The sequence below is a fragment of the Heptranchias perlo genome, chromosome 10 (assembly GCF_035084215.1).
Source record: "Heptranchias perlo isolate sHepPer1 chromosome 10, sHepPer1.hap1, whole genome shotgun sequence".
In the NCBI taxonomy this organism is placed as follows: domain Eukaryota; kingdom Metazoa; phylum Chordata; class Chondrichthyes; order Hexanchiformes; family Hexanchidae; genus Heptranchias; species Heptranchias perlo.
The window spans coordinates 84593717-84611146 of NC_090334.1; the positions used below are offsets into that span (position 1 = coordinate 84593717).

At 45.7% G+C, this 17430-nt stretch overlaps 1 protein-coding gene across 3 annotated transcripts in view; it reads right to left on the reverse strand.

Moving 5' to 3' along the window:
• LOC137326742 (autophagy-related protein 2 homolog B-like) overlaps window positions 1-17430 on the reverse strand; it is a 128215-nt gene that overhangs the window by 109782 nt on the left and 1003 nt on the right. For all 3 annotated transcript variants that reach the window (XM_067992114.1, XM_067992115.1, XM_067992113.1), the window contains exons 2-5: window positions 11990-12152; window positions 8101-8253; window positions 6712-6814; window positions 2380-2539 (exon numbers count right to left, since the gene is read on the reverse strand). In XM_067992114.1, the coding sequence (XP_067848215.1) occupies window positions 2380-2539; window positions 6712-6814; window positions 8101-8253; window positions 11990-12152 (579 nt within the window). The remainder of the gene's footprint in view (window positions 1-2379; window positions 2540-6711; window positions 6815-8100; window positions 8254-11989; window positions 12153-17430) is intronic.

The window sequence follows — 17430 nt, forward strand, 5'->3', positions numbered from 1 at the left end:
CTTCCTAAAGTGTAGTGCTCAGAATTGGACACAATACTCCAGCGGAGGCCGAACCAGTATTTTATAAAAGTATAGCATTACTTCCTTGCTTTTGTACTCTATGGCTCTATTTATAAAGCCCAGGATCCTTTTTGCCAACTTGTCCTGCCACCTTCAAAGACTTGTGTACTTACACCCCCAGGTCTCTCTGTTCCTGCACCCCTTTTAAAATTGTACCATTTAGTTTATATTGCCTCTCCTCATTCTTCCTACCAAAATGAATCGCTTCACATTTCTGTGTTAAGTTTTACCTGCCATGTGTCTGTCCATTTCATCAGTCTGTCTATTTACTCCTGAAGTCTGTTATTATCCTCACATTGTTTACTACACTTCCGAGTTTTGTCTCATCTGCAAACTTTGAAATTATGCCCTGTATATCCAAGTCAGAGTCATTAATGCATACCAAAAAGAGCAGTGGTCCCAACACCGACCCCTGTGTTTATCCCTCTCCCCTTTTTTGAACAGGGTGTAACATTTGCAATCCTTCAGTCCTCTGGCACCGCCCCCATATCTAAGGAGGATTAGAAGATTGTAGCCAGAGCCTCTGCAATTTCCACCCTTACTTCCGTCAGCAACATGGGATGCATCCCACCTGGAACAGGTGACCGTTCTACTTGCTGCCAACCTTTTTAGTACCTTCTCTTTATCTATTTTTATCCTATCCAATTTCCCTACTATATCCTCCTTTACTGTTGTAAACAATTTTACAACACCAAGTTATAGTCCAGCAATTTTATTTTAAATTCACAAGCTTTCGGAGATTTTCTCCTTCCTCAGGCAAATGTTTCACTCCTTTACTGTGACATTGGCTGCATCCTTTTCTTTATTGAAGACAGATGCAAAGTATTCATTTAGTACCTCAACCATGCCCTCTGCCTCCACAAGATGATCTTTTTTGTCCCTAATTGGCCCCACCCTTCCTTAGACTACCCTTTTACTGTTTATATGTTTATAAAAGACTTTTGGGTTCCCTTTTATGTTACTCTCTAATCTACTCTCTTTGTCCCTCTTATTTCCTTTTTCAGTTCTCCCCTGTATTTTTTTGTATTCAGCTTGGTTCTCGACTGAATTATGAACCTGACATTTATCACAAGCCTCCTTTATCTGTTTCATTTTAATATCTATATCTTTAGTCATCCAGGGAGCTCTAGCTTTAGATGCCCTTCCTTTTCCCTCGTGGGAATGTATCTAGTCTGTACCGGAACCATCTCCTCTTTGAAGGCCTCCCATTGCTCATTTACTGTTTTACCTGCCAATCCACCTGGGCCAGATCTCTTTTCAACTCACTGAAATTAGCTCTCCTCCAGTTGAGTATTTTCATTTTGATTTTTCCTTATCCTTTTCCACTAACTACTATAAACCTATTGATATTGTGATAAATTGTTTCCCAAATGCTCACCACTGAAACATGCTCCACCTGCCCCACTTCATTCCCCACAACTAGATGCAGCAATGCTTCCTTCCGCATTGGGCTGGAAAGATATTGATCAAGTTCTCTTGTACACATTTCAGGAATTCCTCCCCCTCTTTGCCCTTTACACTGTTATTTTCCCAGTCAATATTAGGATAATTAAAGTCTCCCATTATCACTGCTCTAAAGTTCTTGCATCTTTCTGCAATTTGCCTGCAAATTTGCTCCTCTATCTCCTTCCCACTATTTGATGGCCTTTGGTATACACCCAGCAGTGTAATAGCTCCTCTATTGTTCTTTAATTCTAACCAAATAGGTTCTGTCTTTGACCCCTCAACTACATCATCCCTTTCCAGTGCTGTACATTGTAGTCAGGAATATGAAGTGCCCACTCCTCCCCTTGTTTGAGCCAGGTCTCCATTATTGCCACTATATCGTAATTCCATGTGGCAACTTGTGCCTGCAGCTCACCAACCTTATTTACCACGCTCCGTGTATTTACACACATACACTCCAAACCCACCTTAGTCTGCCTCGTATTTCCCCCGTCTGATCTCTCCCATTTCCAAACTACTCTTTATTCTAATGCTGTTTGTTACTCCCAGTCCTCTGTGCACCTTGTATCTCCTCTCTGATGCTTCATCCTGCTGCCCCTCCCCCTGCCAAATTAGTTTAAACCCTCCCCCACTGCACCAGTTGACCTCCCTCTGAGGACATTGGTCCCAGCCCTGTTGAGGTGCAATCCGTCCATCTTGTACAGGTCCCTCCTGCCCACAGCTTTTGTTCACCCTTCTTAATATTTTCTTCTTTGGTTCAGTATCCATCCTTTGATTACACCTCTGTGAAGCGGCTCTGTGAAAAGGCACTATATAAATGCAAGCTGCTGTTGTCGGTATGTTAGATTGAACGTCACTCCATCATGCTCTCACCTGCATTGGTGAAGTCCTGGGCGACGTTTTCGCACTCTCAGGGAACTCATGCCAGAATAAGGAGATCCCGCTCAGCTGCAGGTTCTTGTGGGCGAAAGCCGTAGGATGATGAATGTTAATGTCTGGACTCTCGTTTGCAGATTCATCACGGTATTCAATTCTGCAAGAAGGAGAGGCAATGAGGAGTTACACTGGCATTCAAAAATAACACAGAGAGATAGCACCACATTCAGAACACAGCTGAAGCTCTTTTCACACTGATCTCCATACAAACCTATGAAAAAAGGACAGGAAAAGATATATTGGCCCATCCAGCCTGTCCAGTACAGTTGTGATGCCTTATGAATCGCAATACATATACTCCCCACTCCGTCTGACCTTAGGCAGATGATGGCACTAGTTCCTGACACGCAGGTCTCTCGCAGCCAGCAGCAGTCGCAGTATAAACTTGCCAGATTCGCTAAGTCCGACTGCCGGAAGTAGTTTTTGAAGTGTAGTCACAGTTGTAATGAAGAAGACACGGCAGCCAAATGGTGCACAGCAAGGTCCCACAAACAGGAATAGGATAAATAACCAGATAATCTGTTTTTAGTGATGTTGGTTGAGGGATAAATATTAGCCAGGACACTGTGGAGAACTCCCCTGCTCTTCTTTACAATAGTGCCGTGGGATCGTTTATGTCCACCTGAGAGGGCAGATGGTTTAATGGTTTAACGTTTCATCCGAAAGACGGCACCTCCTACAGTGCAGCACTCCCTCAGTGCTACGCTGGGAGTGTCAGCCTAGATTATGTGCTGAAGTCTCTGGAGTGGGACTTGAACCCACTACAACCTCCTACAAGCTGAATTTAGGGAGTTAGGAGTTAAACTAAAAAGTAGGACCTCAAAGGTAGTAATCTCAGGATTGTTACCAGTGCCACGGGCTAGTCAGAGTAGGAATGACAGGATAGCTAGGATGAATACGTGGCTTGAGAGATGGTGCAAGAGGGAGGGATTCAAATTCCTGGGCCATTGGAACCAGTTCTGGGGGAGGTGGGACCAGTACAAATTGGACGGTCTGCATCTGGGCAGGACTGGAACCAATGTCCTAGGGGGAGTGTTTGCCAGTGCTGTTGGGGAGGGTTTAAACTAATATGGCAGGGGGATGGGAACCGATGCAGGAAGTCAGTGGGAAGTAAAGTGGTGACAGAAACAAAAGGCAGTAAGGGAGAGTGTACAAAACGTGACCGGACAGATGGTCTGAGAAAGCAGGGCAAAGACCAAGGGAAGTCTAGATTAAACTGCATTTATTTCAATGCAAGAAGTCTGATGGGCAAGGCAGATGAACTCAGGGCATGGATGGGTACATGGGACTGGGATGTTATAGCTATTACTGAAACATGGCTAAGGGAGGGGCAGGACTGGCAGCTCAATGTTCCAGGGTACAGATGCTATAGGAAAGATAGAGCAGGAGGTAAGAGGGGAGGGGGAGTTGCGTTCTTGATTAGGGAGAACATCACGGCAGTGGTGAGAGGGGATATATCCGAGGGTTTGCCCACGGAGTCTATATGGGTAGAACTGAAAAATAGGAAGGGAGAGATCACTTTGATAGGATTGTACTACAGACCCCCAAATAGTCAACGGGAAATTGAGGAGCAAATATGTAAGGAGATTACAGACAGCTGCAAGAAAAATAGGGTGGCAATAGTAGGGGACTTTAACTTTCCCAACATTGACTGGGACAGCCATAGCATTAGGGGCTTGGATGGAGAGAAATTTGTTGAGTGTATTCAGGAGGAATTTCTCATTCAGTATGTGGATGGCCCGACTAGAGAGGGGGCAAAACTTGACCTCCTCTTGGGAAATAAGGAAGGGCAGGTGACAGAAGTGTTAGTGAGGGATCACTTTGGGACCAGTGATCATAATTCCATTAGTTTTAAGATAGCTATGGAGAATGATAGGTCTGGCCCAAAAGTTAAAATTCTAAATTGGGGAAAGGCCAATTTTGATGGTATTAGACAGGAACTTTCAGAAGTTGATTGGGAGAGTCTGTTGGCAGGCAAAGGGACGTCTGGTAAATGGGAGGCTTTCAAAAGTGTGTTAACCAGGGTTCAGGGTAAGCACATTCCTTATAAAGTGAAGGGCAAGGCTGGTAGAAGTAGGGAACTTTGGATGACTCGGGGGATTGAGGCCCTAGTCAAAAAGAAGAAGGAGGCATATGACATGCATAGGCAGCTGGGATCAAGTGGATCTCTTGAAGAGTATAGAGATTGCCGGAGTAGAGTTAAGAGAGAAATCAGGAGGGCAAAAAGGGGACATGAGATTGCTTTGGCAGATAAGGCAAAGGAGAATCCAAAGAGCTTCTACAAATACATAAAGGGCAAAAGAGTAACTAGGGAGAGAGTAGGGCCTCTTAAGGATCAACAAGGTCATCTATGTGCGGAACCACAAGAGATGGGTGAGATCCTAAATGAATATTTCACATCGGTATTTACGGTTGAGAAAGGCATGGATGTTAGGGAACTTGGGGAAATAAATAGTGATGTCTTGAGGAGTGTACATATTACAGAGAGGGAGGTGCTGGAAGTCTTAACGCGCGTCAAGGTAGATAAATCTCCGGGACCTGATGAAATGTATCCCAGGACATTATGGGAGGTTAGGGAGGAAATTGCGGGTCCCCTAGCAGAGATATTTGAATCATCGACAGCTACAGGTGAGGTGCCTGAAGATTGGAGGGTAGCAAATGTTGTGCCTTTGTTTAAGAAGGGCGGCAGGGAAAAGCCTGGGAACTACAGACCGGTGAGCCTGACATCTGTAGTGGGTAAGTTGTTAGAGGGTATTCCGAGAGACAGGATCTACAGGAATTTGGAGAGGCAGGGACTGATTAGGAACAGTCAGCATGGTTTTGTGAGAGGAAAATCATGTCTCACGAATTTGATTGAGTTTTTTGAAGGGGTAACCAAGAAGATAGATGAGGGCTGTGCAGTAGACGTGGTCTACATGGACTTTAGCAAAGCCTTTGACAAGGTACCGCATGGTAGGTTGTTACATAAGGTTAAATCTCACGGGATCCAAAGTGAGGTAGCCAATTGGATACAAAATTGGATTGACGACAGAAGACAGAGGGTGGTTGTAGAGGGTTGTTTTTCAAACTGGAGGCCTGTGACCAGCGGTGTGCCTCAGGGATCGGTGCTGGGTCCGCTGTTATTTGTTATTTATATTAATGATTTGGATGAGAATTTAGGAGGCATGGTTAGTAAGTTTGCAGATGACACCAAGATTGGTGGCATTGTGGACAGTGAAGAAGGTTATCTAGGATTGCAACGTGATCTTGATAAATTGGGCCAGTGGGCCGATGAATGGCAGATGGAGTTTAATTTAGATAAATGTGAGGTGATGCATTTTGGTAGATCGAATCGGGCCAGGACCTACTCCGTTAATGGTAGGGCGTTGGGGAGAGTTATAGAACAAAGAGATCTAGGAGTACAGGTTCATAGCTCCTTGAAAGTGGAGTCACAGGTAGATAGGGTGGTGAAGAAGGCATTCGGCATGCTTGGTTTCATTGGTCAGAACATTGAATACAGGAGTTGGGATGTCTTGTTGAAGTTGTACAAGACATTAGTAAGGCCACACTTGGAATACTGTGTACAGTTCTGGTCACCCTATTATAGAAAGGATATTATTAAACTAGAAAGAGTGCAGAAAAGATTTACTAGGATGCTACCGGGACTTGATGGTTTGACTTATAGGGAGAGGTTGGATAGACTGAGACTTTTTTCCCTGGAGAGTAGGAGGTTAAGGGGTGATCTTATAGAAGTCTATAAAATAATGAGGGGCATAGATAAGGTAGATAGTCAAAATCTTTTCCCAAAGGTAGGGGAGTCTATAACGAGGGGACATAGATTTAAGGTGAGAGGGGAGAGATACAAAAGGGTCCAGAGGGGAAATTTTTTCACTCAAAGGGTGGTGAGTGTCTGGAACGAGCTGCCAGAGGCAGTAGTCGAGGCGGGTACAATTTTGTCTTTTAAAAGCATTTGGACAGTTACATGGGTAAGATGGGTATAGAGGGATATGGGCCAAGTGCAGGCAACTGGGACTAGCTTAGTGGTATAAACTGGGCGACATGGACATGTTGGGCCGAAGGGCCTGTTTCCATGTTGTAAACTTCTATGATTCTATGAAGTCAGAAGCGGAAGTGTGACCAACTGAGCCATGGCTGACAGTCTGAAGTGGCCTAGCAAGCTACTCATTTGTAAAAATAATTGCTACGAAGCATGATAAGGATAATATACGGCAACTGGAGATAGGCAATAAACGCAGCCTTGCAAGGGGGGGAAGAAAGTACTCAATTTACCTTTGTATACGAATCTCCAGCGCGACCCCAGTTTTCGAATTCTCAGGGACGTGCTCGATCCTGAGGACAGTAGCTAAAAATATAAGCTTGACTCTTCTTAGAACTGAAAACAGAAAAAGACGAAGGAATGGAGCATTAGCTTCAGGAGGCAAGTTGTTGGAAACAAATGGCTGACGAGCCCTTCCAACTGCAACAGAAAGAGCACCTGGGAGCTCCCCTGACGGCTCAATGGGTAAAGGCAGCCCAGAGTTTCTCTGTGTTTGTGCTGAAACTATCTGATCTCAGTTCCGGTGACAGTAGGAGCACTGGCTTCAATGCTCCTGGGCTGGGACATGACAGAAAGGCAGAATGGTGGTGAGGGGGTGAAATGATCAGACAGAGTTGATCAGACATAGTTCCAACTCTTGATCACAATAACCTGTCCTGGAAGGTTTGTGTGTTTGTGGAGGTCGGGCTCGGATGGACTCAGGCTCGGGTTTGGGCTCAGTTGGGATGCCCCCTCCCCAGGTTCATGGGTGAAGACTGGTGCTGGGGTCCATCACCCACGATCTGGATCCCTGCAAGGGTCAGCGTCTTTAGGAGGGTGAAAATTAGGAAAGAGAGTGGAAATGGACAGACACGTTTAGTGTAGATGGAAGTCATGATGAACCTTTATGAAACACTGGTTCGGCCACAACTGGAATACTGTGTCCAGTTCTGGGCACCGCACTTTAGGAAAGATGTGAAGGTCTTAGAGAGGGTGCAGAAGAGATTTACGAGAAAGATTCCAGGGATGAGGGACTTTAGTTACGCGGATAGACTGGAGAAGCTGGGGTTGTTCTCCTTGGAACAGAAATGGTTGAGAGGAGATTTGATAGAGGTATTTAAAATCATGAAGGGTCTAGACAGAGTAGATGGAAACTGTTCCCATTGGCAGAAGAGTCAAGAATCAGAGGACATAGATTTAAGGTGATTGGCAAAAGAACCAAAGGTGACATGAGTAAAATCTTTATTTGCACTGCCCCAGGGGGTGGTGGAGGCAGATTCAATCATGGCCTTCAAAAGGGAACTGAGTAAATACCTGAAAGGAAAAAATCTGCAGGGCTACAGGGAAAAAGCGGGCGAGTAGGACTAGCTGGGTTGCTCTTGCATAGAGCCGGCACAGACTCGATGGGTCGAATGGCCTCCTTCCGCGCTGTAACCTTTCTATGATTCTAGCTGGGTGCAGAGGTCATTGTTGTTACCCCCACAACACCAGCCAAACATCAGTTAACTCAGCGCAGACTGGGGATCAAACTTGGGAGCTTCCTGGTCTGTACAGTTCAGGACCATGCCAGGCTATCCAAATAAAAGTTCTTTCTTTAGGCAGGAGCTCCCAAGTTGAACTTTTTTAAAAATACGTTTACTGACCTGTTTCGATGGTTTCTGCGAACTTCTCAAGCCCCTCGAACGGCTGCGGCCCCTCAGCTTGATCATCTATCAATCTTTGGCTCAGACACTCTTTAGCCAGCTGCATACTGTCCGTCATAAAACTGGACCAGTACATTGGCTCCGACCCGGACACTGCCACAAAACAACTGCAAGTCAGGTCACTAAAACAATACACCAGCATCTGCTGCACAGTGCAAGTCACTGCAACACTGTGAATGCTGGAAACATACAGCAACCCAGCTGATTCACTAATGCCCTTTAGGGAAGGAAACCTGCTGTCCTTACCCAGTCTGGCAGATCTGTGACTCCAGTCCTCACACCAACGTAGTTGACTCTTAACTGCCCTCTAAAGTGGCCTAGCAAGTCACTCAGTTGTATCAAAGCGCGACAAAGATTAGCGGTTCAAGAAGGCGGCCCACCAATACCTTCTCAAGGGCAAGTAGCAATGGGCAATAAATGGTGGCCTTGCCAGTGACATCCACATTCCGAGAATGAATTTTAAAAAGTCCATCAGCACCTCCTCTGATGAAGAGTTTCAACCCTGAACATCAACCCATTTTTTCTCTTTCCAGATGCTGACCGTAGTGCATTTCCAGCATTTTCTGATTTTACAACAAGTTGACTTTATATCTTACTTTTACCTCAGATCACATTTAAATCACTCAGGGCTGACAGTCCTTTATAAGGAAACTCTGACTACTCTTTCAACATTCAGATGGATGTTCCACCAGTCGTTCAGCTGTGCAGTTATCGGTTCTGGAAATAACAATTTTAATTTATACAGCACTTTTAATGCAGAACAAAATATCCCAAGGTGCTTCGCAGAGACGTAATCAGACAAAAATGGATTCTGAGCTAAAGAAGAAGATATTAGGACCAAAAGCTTGGTCAGAGGTAGGTTTTGAAGAGGATCTTATAGGAGGAGAGGGAGGTGGAGAGGTTTATGGAGGGAATTCAAGAGTATGAGGACAAGATGGCTGAAGGCACGTCCACCAGAGGTGGGGTAAATGGAGTGGGGGATGCAGAAGAGGCCAGAGTCAGAAGAACGGAGAGTTCGTGGAGGGGTTGTAGGGCTGGAGGAGGTTACAGAGGTAGGGAATAGTGAGGGTATGAGGGGATTTAATCACAAGGATAAGAATTTTAAATTGGAGGTATTGGTGGATCGGGAACCAAGGTAGGTCATCAAGGATAGGGACCTGGTGAGGGATAGGATACCGGCAACAGAATTTTGGATGAGTTTAAGTTTACTGAGATGGAAGATGGGAGACCAGTCAGGGGAGCACTGGAATAGTCGAGTGTGAGATGACTAAGACATCATTGAGGGTTTCAGTGGCAGATAGACTGAGGCAGGGTAGAAGGCGGGCAATGTAATGGAGGTAGAAGTAGGCAGTCATTCTGATGGAGAGGATATGGGGTCGGAAACTCAACTCAGGGTCGAATAGGACGCTGATGTTGCATTACTGGCAAAGCCGGAATTTATTGCACATCCCTAATTGCCCTGAGAAGGTGGTGGTGGGCCTTTCTCTTTGTAGCGGTTTGATACAACTGAGTGGCTTGATAGGTCACTTCAGAGGGCTGGAGTCACATATCGGCCAGACTGGGTAAGGACTTCCCTCAATGAACCATTTGGGCTTTTACGACAATCTGACAGCTTCACTTTTATTGAGGCTAAATTTTTTTTTTCCAACTGCATTTAAATTCGCAAACTGGCATGGTAAGATTTCAACTCAAGTTCTCTGGATTATTAGACCAGACCTCTGGATTACTATTCCAGTAATAAATTCACTACATTACTGTACCCTCCTAGTATGTAGATCAAGAGGATGGGGCAGAGGATAGATCATTGCTGGACTCCAGAGGTAGAGGTAAATAAAAATAACTGCCATGGATTTAGATAGCAGTTAACTGAACCACTACAAACTTCTGAAACCCTGGGACATCATCTCCCATGCAGGTACAGCATGGGTTAGATATAGAGTAAAGCTCCCTCTACACTGTCCCATCAAACACTCCCAGGGCAGGTACAGCATGGGTTAGATACAGAGTAAAGCTCCCTCTACACTGTCCCATCAAACACTCCCAGGGTCAGGTACAGCATGAGTTAGATACAGAGTAAAGCTCCCTCTACACTGTCCCATCAAACGCTTGCAGGGCAGGTACAGCACGGGTTAGATACAGAGTAAAGCTCCCTCCACACTGCCCCATGAAACGCCTTACATCTATGGCTGATCTGAAATGCTACATTGGAGCTGAAATGAGGACATGTTACATTCCCCAACACTAATATTCTTTTTTTGGTGAGTACAATATTTACAAAAAAAATTTAAAATTGCTTAACAGTAAAATAAAGGCCAGGTAACTGGTTACCGCTGTTTCAGCCCCCAGCGATGGCTACCCAGTGATTATTACATTTCTAAATCGCCTTCCCATTTGTGTTTGCCAGTGGGTTCCCTTTAGCTCTGCTGGTGGGTGAAAGGATGCTTCAATAACCTGGTCTCCTAAGTTAAATTTATTCCCTGTTCTTCAAAAGTACACAGTACAATTCTCTAAACCACAGGAATCTCAACTCTGTCACACCATCTATACCTCCCACTGGCTGTTTCTGATCATGTGAAGGAATGTTTTGAGGGGTCAGACCATCATTGAACAGAATGGCTCACTGGACAATGATGATTTGCATCTGAGCCACACAAACTGAGGTCTGATGTCTGGTCTGGGCTGAGCCGTGGCTCAGTGGGTTTCACTCGCCACTGAGTCAAAAGGTTCTGGGTTCAAGTCCCACTCCAGGCTGACACTCCCGATGCAGTACTGAGGGGGTGCTGCACTGTCGGAGGTGCCAACCGAGGCCCCGTCTGCCCTCTCAGATGGACGTAAAGGATCCCACGGCACCATTCGAAGAAGAGCGGGGGAGTTTTCCCGGTGTCCTGGCCAATATTTATCCCTTAACCAACATCAGGTTATCTGGTCATTTATCTCATTTTGCTGCTTGTGGGAGCTTGCTGTGCGCAAATTGGCTGCCGCGTTTGCCTACATTACAACTTTGTTGGCTGTGAAGCACTTTGGGGTGTTCTGAGTAACTGAAAGGCACTATATAAACGCAAGTTCTTTCCTTCTTTCTAGCTGATCTCAGCCAGGACGGCAGTTGGGGTCTTGCACTCCCGGCGAGGGAGGGGAATAAATTTAGCCAGCACCCCAGTGACTTCGGTCAGATAGTAGCCGTATGCGGACATCGGATCAGCTGACACAATCGTGTAGCCGAACAGCCTGTCAGCGTTCCCTTTTCTAATGTCTAGGCTCATAAATGAAGAACGACCAAATAGAAGAGGGCTGTCAGCCCACGTGGAACCAGACCCGGCAAGGTCACGAGAGCAGGGGACAAAACTGGCAGAAATAAAATAAAATCTCTACAGTTTCAGGACGTCATCCCACTACGTCACTGGAGCTGTGAATCCTGAGGAGAGCCATGCAGGGCTATGGGGCAAAAGCGAGGGAATGGGACTAACTGCACTGCTCTTACAAACAGCAGGCACTAGCTCGATGAGCCGAACGGCCTCCTTCTGTGCTGTAACCATTCTATGATTCTATGGTTAACCCTTTAGCTATATCACAAAGTACTCTATAGTTCAAAGCTGAATTTAACGATGGCTGTTGAGGCTGGGTGTCAACTGAAAATTTCAAAACTGAGGTTGATAGCTTTTTATAAGGTAAGGGCATTAAGGGTTATGGAACCAAGGCGGCTAAATGGAGTTAAGATGCAGATCAGCCATGATCTAACTGAATGGCAGAAAAGGCTAGAGGGGCAGAAGGGCTTCCTCCTTTCCTATGTTGGTGGTGATGTCCCATTGTTGTAGAAATGGCAAGCACTCACCTATTCGAGGCCTGGGTCTGAAGACCATCTCTAGTCCCTGCACCTCCACCGCACAGTTCTCTTGCAGGAGCGAAGACCAAGGGATGGAAACAGAAATGTTCTGGATAAATCCTTCAATTATTTCCAACGGTGCGTCAAGTGAATCCAGGATTTCATTCAGGGACTAGGAGCATAAACAAGATATTAGTTCTAACACCGTTCTCTATAGTACAGTCGAAGAGTTCCCTTGGAAATGTTTGGCAAATCTTTTATTCACTTCTTTACCGCTCTATGAAAATGACATTGTAAATAGTCACTTCCATGACACCACTGTGATGGAATCAGAACTTCCTCTCATTTAAAACTGTGACGGTGGCGGTGTGAGCCTAAAGTTACATGATACATTAACTACAGTGGGGCTACACCTAACATTATGTGATCATCCCAGTGTAACCCTTTAGTTATTCCAAATAAGTCAGTCCAAAAAAAAATAATCCTGATGGCAAGGTCATAGAAATAGACAAATACATTCCCCAAGTGAAAAAAAGGTACAAAGTCAAAATGTGGTACTCCTCAATTACAAGCTGTGGGCCTCAAATTCCTCAGTGGAGTGAACTGTAGCCGTGGGATCGGCAAGTGAATGCAATGTAGTCAACCCGCGTTAGAGATACGTAGACAAGGGATTATCAAAAATAAAGGCGCGTGGAATTGGAGGTAACTTTGTGTCATGGGTTGGTAATTGGATGGGAGGGAAGAGATAGAGACCAGGCGTAAAGGAAGTGTTTGATGAGACAGTTTAAGTCGACTAAGCACCCAAAAAGAATTGGCAGGTTTGCGACTCAGCACAGAATAAAAGAATAAGGGTTTAGTGTAGATTAAATTGGTAAAGTGAAAGAGAACAAGCTCTACGGAGGTAGCTAGATAGGTATTAGACAGGAACTTTCAGAAGTTGATTGGGAGAGTCTGTTGGCAGGCAAAGGGACGTCTGGTAAATGGGAGGCTTTCAAAAGTGTGTTAACCAGGGTTCAGGGCAAGCACATTCCTTATAAAGAGAAGGGCAAGGCTGGTAGAAGTAGGGAACCTTGGATGACTCGGGAGATTGAGGCCCTAGTCAAAAAGAAGAAGGAGGCATATGACATGCATAGACAGCTGGGATCAAGTGGATCCCTTGAAGAGTATAGAGATTGCCGGAGTAGAGTTAAGAGAGAAATCAGGAGGGCAAAAAGGGGACATGAGATTGCTTTGGCAGATAAGGCAAAGGAGAATCCAAAGAGCTTCTACAAATACATAAAGGGCAAAAGAGTAACTAGGGAGAGAGTAGGGCCTCTTAAGGATCAACAAGGTCATCTATGTGCGGAACCACAAGAGGTGGGTGAGATCCTGAATGAATATTTCACATCGGTATTTACGGTTGAGAAAGGCATGGATGTTAGGGAACTTGGGGAGATAAATAGTGATGTCTTGAGGAGTGTACATATTACAGAGAGGGAGGTGCTGGAAGTCTTAACGCGCATCAAGGTAGATAAATCTCCGGGACCTGATGAAATGTATCCCAGGACGTTATGGGAGGTTAGGGAGGAAATTGCGGGTCCCCTAGCAGAGATATTTGAATCATCGACAGCTACAGGTGAGGTGCCTGAAGATTGGAGGGTAGCAAATGTTGTGCCTTTGTGTAAGAAGGGCAGCAGGGAAAAGCCTGGGAACTACAGACCACACAGTCAGCATGGTTTTGTGAGAGGAAAATCATGTCTCACGGATTTGATTGAGTTTTTTGAAGGGGTAACCAAGAAGATAGATGAGGGCTGTGCAGTAGACGTGGTCTACATGGACTTCAGCAAAGCCTTTGACAAGGTACCGCATGGTAGGTTGTTACATAAGGTTAAATCTCACGGGATCCAAGGTGAGGTAGCCAATTGGATACAAAATTGGATTGACGACAGAAGACAGAGGGTGGTTGTAGAGGGTTGTTTTTCAGACTGGAGGCCTGTGACCAGCGGTGTGCCTCAGGGATCGGTGCTGAGTCCGCTGTTATTTGTTATTTATATTAATGATTTGGATGAGAATTTAGGAGGAATGGTTAGTAAGTTTGCAGATGACACCAAGATTGGTGGCATTGTGGACAGTGAAGAAGGTTATCTAGGATCGCAACGGGATCTTGATAAATTGGGCCAGTGGGCCGATGAATGGCAGATGGAGTTTAATTTAGATAAATGTGAGGTGATGCATTTTGGTAGATCGAATCGGGCCAGGACCTACTCCGTTAATGGTAGGGCGTTGGGGAGAGTTATAGAACAAAGAGATCTAGGAGTACAGGTTCATAGCTCCTTGAAAGTGGAGTCACAGGTAGATAGGGTGGTGAAGAAGGCATTCGGCATGCTTGGTTTCATTGGTCAGAACATTGAATACAGGAGTTGGGATGTCTTGTTGAAGTTGTACAAGACATTAGTAAGGCCACACTTGGAATACTGTGTACAGTTCTGGTCACCCTATTATAGAAAGGATATTATTAAACTAGAAAGAGTGCAGAAAAGATTTACTAGGATGCTACCGGGACTTGATGGTTTGACATATAGGGAGAGGTTAGATGGACTGGGACTTTTTTCCCTGGAGAGTAGGAGGTTAAGGAGTGATCTTATAGAAGTCTATAAAATAATGAGGGGCATAGATAAGGTAGATAGTCAAAATCTTTTCCCAAAGGTAGGGGAGTCTATAACGAGGGGACATAGATTTAAGGTGAGAGAGGAGAGATACAAAAGGGTCCAGAGGGGCAATTTTTTCACTCAAAGGGTGGTGAGTGTCTGGAACGAGCTGCCAGAGGCAGTAGTAGAGGCGGGTACAATTTTGTCTTTTAAAAGCATTTGGACAGTTACATGGGTAAGATGGGTATAGAGGGATATGGGCCAAGTGCAGGCAATTGGGACTAGCTTAGTGGTATAAACTGGGCGACATGGACATGTTGGGCCGAAGGGCCTGTTTCCATGTTGTAAACTTCTATGATTCTAGATGGGATGAATGATCTTTTCTCATTTTCTACATTCTTACAACAGGGCAGGTGAGGGCATTATAACAGACCTCAATACCCCCGGGTCACACAGAATTACATTGAGAAACAGGCCATTTAGCCCAACTGATCTGTGCCAGCGTTTATGCCCCACACGAGCCTCCTCCCACCCCTCTTCATCGAAACCTATCAGCATATCCTTTTATTCCTTTCACCCTCATATGTTTATCTAGCTTCCCCTTAAATGCATCTATACTATTCGCCTCAACTACTTCTCGTGGTAGCGAGTTCCACATTCTCACCACTCTCTGGGTGAAGAAGTTTCTCCTGAATTCCCTATTGGATTTAGTACTGGCTATCTTATATTTATAGCTTAGGTAGAGGAAAATCAGCCTGGGCTCCTGTTCCTGATCTTTCAGGTTTGGTTCTGATCCTTCCTGTTAGTTAAGGAAGGAAGGAAGCTGAGATGGGGGAGAAGAGAAAGACTTTCAAAAACAAAGGGGAGAAAGTAGAAAAGCAAAGTATTTTTAGAAGAGAATTCTAGAAGGCAGCGGGAGAAGAGCTGAAAAATCCACCTCAGATGGGGTGGAAAACAAGTAACAAACTAGAGACTGAGGATGGTAGGCAGGCTGGTATGTTTGACTGGCGAAGCTTCCCCAGATTGGCTGAGGTAAGGTGGCAAAAGGATAAGGAAACTAGAACAAGGATCTGAAAATCAATTCACTGGGTCACAGGGAACCAGAGGAGTGGGGGGAGGAAGTGTGTGCAGGACTGGACTGGCCCACAGATTTGTGGATAAGCAGAAGATGATACCAGAACTGAGGGCATACATTTATCAGGAAAGACTGAACAGGCTGGGGCTCTTTTCTCTAGAAAAGAGAAGGCTGAGGGGTGACCTGATAGAGGTCTTAAAGATTATAAAAGGATTTGATAGGGCAGACGTAGAGAAGATGTTTCCACTTGTGGGGGAGACCAGAACTCGGGGCCATAAATATAAAATAGTCACTAATAAATCCAATAGGGAATTCAGTAGAAACTTCTTCACCAAAGAGTGGTTAGAATGTGGAACTCGCTACCACGAGGACTGGTTGAGGCGAATAGCATAGGTGCATTTAAGGGGAAGCTAGATAATCACATGAGGGAAACAGGACTAGGGAGAAGCATAAACACCGGCATTGACCAGTTGGGCCAAATGGCCTGTTTCTGTGCTGTAGATTCTATGTAAGTTGAGTGATGATGAACGCCGGTGAGGAAAGATCCACAATCAGTTCTGAGTACGTGATCCCATTTCCAGTTAGATACCCTGTATTACTACGCAGTTGTCTGTAAACCAATATTGTCATGGATTCTGATATTCTGATCAAGGGGCTCGATTTTAAAAGAAAAAAACGGGTGGGTTGGAGGCGGGGGTGGGGGGGTTGGCATTGAAAATTGCCACCATTTCAGACCCGCCCCCAACCTGCCTCCAACCCACCCATTTCCGGTTTTCATGGAGGCGGAACAAGGGGCAGGTGGCTCGGGCCTTAAAACCGTTCAAGAACGTTTCAGGCCTCCATTTTTCACTAATTTCCCAATTTCAACCCCAGGGGGCCGGGATTCCCGGGCCTTCTGTTTTACGACTCATGAAAGGAGGTGAGAAGGCCCGAGACTAACAGGTAAGCGCCTCGAAAGGCACAGCTTGTGGGCCCGGAGGAGCAGGAGTGCTTGCCCCAGGCCCAACAAGCTTACCTGCACAGAAACCCCCCCCACCCCGATCGCAGACCCCCGACCCCGATCCTCCAAACCTGATCCCGATCCTCCCCCTCAACGATCGTGGACCCCTGCCACGTCCACCGATCCTGCGCCCCCCCCCCCCGCGATTGGCCCCCGATCTCAACCCCCATGACTCGCAACCCCCGTGCCTACCTATGCCTACCATGCCCCCCCCCCTCCCCATCTATACAAACAAAGACTTACCTGCAGACATCCTCTCCCTGGCTGGTCTCCCGTCCGATTGAGACCAGCCTGTCAATCAGCTAGTCAGTTGGATGGGAAAACGACAAAAAAAAATGTCCTTATGTCAAAATCGTAAGGACGTATGGGAAACCCGTACTAATGGGTTTCCGGACCTCAAATTGACCCTCCCGCTCCCTTCCTGGCTTCGTTTTAAAATTGAGCCCCAGGTGTCGGCCGTGGCTCATTCTCGCCTCAGAAGGTTGAGCACATAATCCAGGCTGACACTACCAATGCTGCACTATCGGAGTTGCAGTCTTTCAGATGAGATGTTAAACCAAGGCCCTGTCTGCCCTCTCAGGTGGACATAAAAGATCCCATGGTACTATTTCGAAGAACAGCAGAGGAGTTTTCCCGGTGTCCTGGCCAATGTTTATTCCTCAATCAACATCACTAAAACTGTTTGTGGGACCTTGCTGTGTGCAAATTGACTGCCACGTTTAGTACATTAGAACAGTCACTATACTTC